This window comes from Solea solea, chromosome 6 (assembly GCF_958295425.1).
Source record: "Solea solea chromosome 6, fSolSol10.1, whole genome shotgun sequence".
NCBI classification, from domain to species: domain Eukaryota; kingdom Metazoa; phylum Chordata; class Actinopteri; order Pleuronectiformes; family Soleidae; genus Solea; species Solea solea.
In genome coordinates this window covers 15184118-15190117 of record NC_081139.1, presented here as the reverse complement: position 1 = coordinate 15190117, position 6000 = coordinate 15184118, and the positions used below count along the sequence as shown (strand labels likewise).

At 38.5% G+C, this 6000-nt stretch overlaps 1 protein-coding gene across 1 annotated transcript; it reads right to left on the bottom strand.

Annotated features, from left to right (window-relative positions):
* Positions 1-2302: 2302 nt before the first annotated feature.
* On the bottom strand, positions 2303-4953 carry LOC131460976 (transcription factor 15-like). Its single transcript, XM_058631925.1, has 2 exons — positions 4366-4953; positions 2303-3390 (listed from the first exon to the last, which is right to left on the bottom strand). Exons 1-2 carry the CDS (start codon positions 4825-4827, stop codon positions 3331-3333), a joined length of 522 nt encoding a protein of 173 aa, XP_058487908.1. The 5' UTR covers positions 4828-4953; the 3' UTR covers positions 2303-3330.
* Between the last annotated feature and the right edge of the window lie 1047 nt (positions 4954-6000).

Here is a 6000-nt window from a genome sequence, read left to right as displayed (position 1 = left end):
GGTGACTGAAGAAAAGTTGCAGCGGTAACGCGACACAGGTACTTTTCGATTGAATGCTATTGCCTGAAATGTTTTGGATACAGAATAACACTGTTCCTATGTGTCATAAATCAATTTACAGTTTAAAAAAATACCACACTGAAAGCGAGACTTAAAAGGGGATCAATATAAACATCTTTTGAGGAAACACTGCCATGTTTTAAGCAAATTGCAGATACATGAACCTTGTTTTAGTGAGGTAATTCATCAGAGTGGACATCTTGGACACATAGATGTGGTGCAAGAACTTTCTAATTGAACTCCTGGCATCCTCAGTTTCTGTTGCTTTTGGCACATCCCATTTGAAACTACACTTCTGTCTCTGTGAGTAAACTGATTCCCACACAGGCCACGTTGCTGCTCCCCTGCTGTAATCTGTAACATTAATTCGTCGGCAGCTGTGTTTGTCTGGACTTTGGGTGCTAGGTGATATTAGCTGTGACTGATCAACACCACATGTGGATCCCAAACTGGGAAATTTACCACCAGAGCAGAATGAGGCCAAAGATCAGCCTAAAGATTTCTGCATTTTCCTGGATACTGATCCAAACACAATGTTATTATTGCAAACATAAAATTTTGCTTCTCAGGTTTCAGCTGAGTGCAGGTGAATTATGGAGAGATTATTAAGTGCAAACGAGGTATTTTCCAAATGTAAGAATGCACATATGTATAAACTTATGGTTACATTGTGTATAGGTTTTCTTCCAGCTCTTTAACACATCTTTACCCTCTATTTCTTCCTCTCAGTGGGTAAACTTGCTGGCATGAGTCCAGTATTATGCCACACTCCCTGACAATTAATCATCAGTCACCCACAATAGATCCATCAAGACTAATTTGTGTCCTTCCTGTTTTGTGTGTACAGTAAAATCTGATTCATGTCTTCCTAACTGGCACTCGGTGCCTTATTACCACCCTGACAGGGCTTTGTGTGGTCACACACACTTCTGGAATATGCTGAATTCAGACCGCTGAGAAAAAAGATTGATTACTTCCTCTGCAGAGATTCCTTGGCATAACTTGAATGGAGGTAAACCTTCAATGGGTTTCCCCATGCAGGTTACTGTTTAGGCACACAATGTCAATAATTGCTTTTTTTGTTCTTTTGTCCTGAATTGACATATAACTTTATTTGTAGTTGATTTCGGAGAGGGAAGGAAATCCAGAGGACTTTTGCATTTATATTAGTGGTAAAGTTCAGGTCTGTAATGTTAGTTGATATCCTCTTTGTGTCCTGATAGCATCAATAAATAAAAATACATTTTTAAAAAGGCTAATTCTTTGCAGTACTGTAATTCAGATGGCCTATCATTTCATTCAAACCCCACGGAATGATTGCCTGGTATACTTGTCTGTCAATAACAAACCTTTGTTCACGTGTGACTGGAGTCTTCACAACAAGCCGGAGAGGCGTACATCGCTGAAGACAATAAGCTGGCGAGTCGCAGGAAAAGCGCAGTTAAAAAAAAATCCCAGATCCACTGCAGACAATGATTTACAGTATGGGGGGGGGGGGGACTTACAGACCCAAACTTTAAATGGTCAGTTCACAGGTGGTACTTGGTATAAAATGTTAGAAAACCACTGTTCTAGTACACAATCCATTCGCGTTCAATAGGTAAGATGTCAAAGGTCAGATATCTCAAAATGTAGGCAAATACATCTAAAACTATGACAAAATATCTCACTGACTGCATGTACCTACATTTTTGAAAATTGGTTGAATTACTCACTGTGATACTGGAAAGCTATTGTATGTTTTAGTCAATTCATATTTTGTTCATTGAAATTTTGAACAATTGTCGATGTAGAGCTGCAACTTATAATCAATTAATCACTTGATTATTTAATCAATATTTGTTTGGTCCATAAAATTTCCCAAACCTCAAAATTATGATGTTCTCAAATGTCTTGTTTTGTCCACAAACCAGCATTTTTCAGTTTCAATGATTTCTTTGTCAAATGAAGCAATGAAACAGTAAAAATATTCACATTTAAGAAGCTGAAAAAACAGAAAGCTTGTTTTAAATATAAAACCAAACGAATAATCAATGATCAAAATAGTTGATGATTCATTTAGGAATCAATTAATAATCGAAGAATTGTTGCAGCCCAAAGTTCAGCTGAACATGAATGTGCATGTTGACTGTTCATGAAAAATAGTAAAAAATAAAAAAATACATTCACAGCAACAGAAACTCTCAATGACTTAAAAGCATGTCACCAAACTGGAGGCTATATACAAACAAACAAAAAGCAGTGTGTGTAAAAATAAATTTAATTTCAAAGTAGATAACAACAATATAAAAAAAGTCAAACAAGACCCACAAATGCCTCCTGTCGCACACAATTTTACACCAGTTTGTGAATGGAGAGTCTGTCACAAAAAACTTCACTGGGAGTTTTGTCTCATTAACATTTTACCCAATACAGTAAATAAGGTATCAGGTTCCACACATCATAGAGCTTTTACTATTTAAACATCAGTCATTTCATACTGTAATTACTTGTAATTTTACATATGTACTGAGAAAAGATATCATGTACAGTATGTAAACAAAGGATAACACAACCTTTATAATATGCAGTAGATTTAGTGAAGTCAGCATCTGTTATTGGTTTATATATTAAAAGATCTAAATGCAACACTCTTTTGTTTATTTTATTTTTTTAAACATTTGGATTATGGACATACTATACAATAATCCGCTTTTAGTTTAATCCCCAGCAGGTAATAACATCTGTTCTGTGACCCGTATGCAAAACCCTGTATGACATCATCACTTCCTGTGTAAATATAAACATTTTTGGTAAAAGAGTTGGGGCAAGAGATAAAAAGAACATTCATGACCACATGCTTTATACTTATTGCTGGGGATTGTTTCAATACTTTAATTAATGAATTGATTAGTAATTGACAACTAAATGAATTGCAATTACTCTGATATTCAACTCGTCAAGGAAATGGTTGGTAGGGGTGTTTGTGGCATCCAAAGATTTGCATATCATGTGATGAAGAGATGAACTAATAATGAAAATAATCGATAGTTGCAGCCTTATTAGCCTGTGACTGTAGTACAGTGGAAAGAGCTGCTTCATTTGCTGGTAAACAACAAGTGGTTTGCTGCAAATCCTTTCATCTCCTACTGTAAATGGTAAAAAGGGACCAATGAGGCAAACTCCCAAAAAGTCAGAGTAGTCCTTTAAGACTGCAGCCTCTCAAGGCTTTATTCAAGATCTGCTTGCAAGAAGAGAAGATCCACTTCAGCTGCAGGTCAAACACTTCCATCACCTCATTCGCCTTCCACTGTTCCCGTGCATCTTCACACAGCCTCGTCTGTCTGTCACCTGTGAGCACAGAGGGGAAATTACTCCCATGACAATTCAAAGATCTTATTTTAAAACCAAACACAGTTTCGGAGTTCAGATGATTCAATTCAGTGCAATTATATAATTATCTGGTATGAATGTGATTTTCCTTTAAAGGATATCTTCATGCACAGACTGATAAAGCACCTATAAATAAACTGAATCCCAACAGAGAGATTAGAACGCTCAGATGGACGACGTCCATTTTACCAGGATGCTCAGCCTAACCCCAGTGTCATATGATCCCCTGTTACACTGGAAAACACTCACTCCAGTCAAATATCTGATGAAGTGTTGCAAAACTCCAGCCAGGCAAATTTTATTTATACTCAAAAACAGTCTCTATAACAGTTTTCTTTCCAAAGTCTGAGACCATGGGCCTCCACTCAGGCAAAGCTTAAAAAAGGCACCACAACTAAGTTCATTCAGATCCAAATTCTTGATTCCTGTGCCAAACTAGGGCCTGGAGTTGTAAATTAGCGATCGCTATAAACTCTTTGTGCAGTGTATCAGCTTCATGCTCTGTATTGGAACTCTATTGAACTGAATTGTCCCTAATAAATACATAAATAAATAATAATAATGATGTTACTTGATCCCGTAAACATGTAAAAGAGCAAGAATTACTTAATATTGCTGTTTGACATAACTTCTAACTCTACAAAGAACATAAAGAGGTCTGTTCTATAGTAGGCTATAGGTATTTACTAGTGTCTGTTTTGGGGGGTGGAAAGGTGGAATAAAAAAAGAGTCGAGATTTTACAGTTAATAAATTCGCATAACATGATGCATATCAGCCGAATTAAAGTGTCGTTTGATGACGTATAATTAAATGTAAAATAAACCATACCTCATGTGTAGATTGCTAATGAGAATTAAAACATTTTTAAATAATGCATTTTTCAAATGGACTTTCGGCTCACGTATGACGGCCACATTTTCAGTGTGTTTTACCGCTTTCCGTTGGTTGCTGAGGCAGAATGTGCAGATGGTACGGGGTTGCTTGACCTCTCTTCCGCTGCCCTTCAGCTCCTTGTAGACGGTGGTGAGACACGGCTGACCGTCCTCCCTGCCCTCCCCCACCACCAGCACGTTGGCCAGGTGTGAGATATAGCTGGACGCCAGCCGCAGCGTCTCGATTTTGGACAGTTTCCTGTCCACCGGTTCCGTGGGGATAAGAGTCCGCAGCTCCGTGAAGGCTGTGTTCACATTCTGGGTCCGGTGTCTCTCCCTGGCGTTGGCTGCGTTCCGTTGCCGCACCACCACACCGCCGGTGCCGCAGCAGCCGTAGCCCTGGTCGGTGCTGCCGTCGCTCTCGCTGCGGCTCCCCTCCTCGTCGTCCGACATCAGGGTCAGGTCAGCGGGATAAGAGAACGGATGAGTGGACACCGGCCTCAGCATAGTGAAAGCCATCATTGATAACGTGGAGGGGGGAAAAAATCCCTTCTTTTCAAACACAACACAGCCGCGTGTAGCGCAGAGCTGTGCGTAAATGCCTGCTGTGCCTCCGAGGTTCAGCCAACACAAGTTTGTTTTGACACCTCCCCGTACTACGACCCACTCTGTCAGGCAGCGTGACAGGGAGGTTCTCTTATAGCAGCTGCAGTGAAGGGAGAGGAGAAAAGGTTCCCATCATTCTCCCAAACGTTTGCGACCTAAAAGTTACAGAAATCACTTTGGTAACTTTACTTTGGCAAGATGGCATGCGAGTGGGTCATTGGTTTACATCACTGGAGTCACAATTTCTCACTGAAACGATTATCACGGGTTTGTTTTAAAGAATTAAAACATATTTGTTTATGATTTTCATAAATGTGAATTCTGTTTGTATTTTTGCTCGATATAAAAAATAAACCATGAAACGGAATCATTTTTGGTTTATGGACAAAAAAAGACCTTGACAAAAACACTGATTATTTTCAATATTTTCTGAAATTGTGGCTCAAACTACAAAATACAATAAATAAATAATTGTGAGCCCTGATAGATTTGTTTAAAGTGGACAAAGATTCAGGACCTACCAGTCACATTGTTCAGAGTACTGAAATATTCCACTCAAGTAAAAGTTCCAGCACATCAAAAAGTATTTTGATAAAATCTGACTTAAAAACAAGTCAAAGTACTGGTCTTACAATTTACTATTTACTCAAGTTAAAGTAGCTTGTTTAAAATTGACTCAAGTACAAGTAAAGTACAAGTACAAGTCAAGTACAAGTACAAGTCAAGTACAAGTAAAAGTTACTTGTACTTTTTTAACAAGGTTGGGGTTCTTTCTTCTAACATTTATTGTATAAAAATAATAGTCAGTAAATCAGTAAAAATGGGTCAAAGATCAAACTTCAAAATCAAATGCATCAATTTCTGACTTACTCACTCAGGGACCCTAATTAACGCCAATTCACCTGTCCTCATCATTCACCTGTCCTCATCATTCCCTGCCAAAGTTTCCGGTGTTTCCGGCACTGTCCGCCATTGTTGTATGAGTTTGATGTCAACACTCAGTGCATGTGTGTCAAAAAGCCTCATGGATTCTGAGATGAATGTGTTCTCGCATTGGCCATATCTCTCTATTAATTCAAGGAACGTCCC

Coding starts and splice junctions, on each gene's coding strand:
- LOC131460976 (XM_058631925.1), bottom strand. CDS start 4,827: ATGATGGCTTTCACTATGCTGAGGCCGGTGTCCACTCATCCGTTCTCT. Junction 3,391..4,365: donor TCAGCAACCAACGGAAAGCG/GTAAAACACACT, acceptor CTGTGCTCACAG/GTGACAGACAGACGAGGCTG.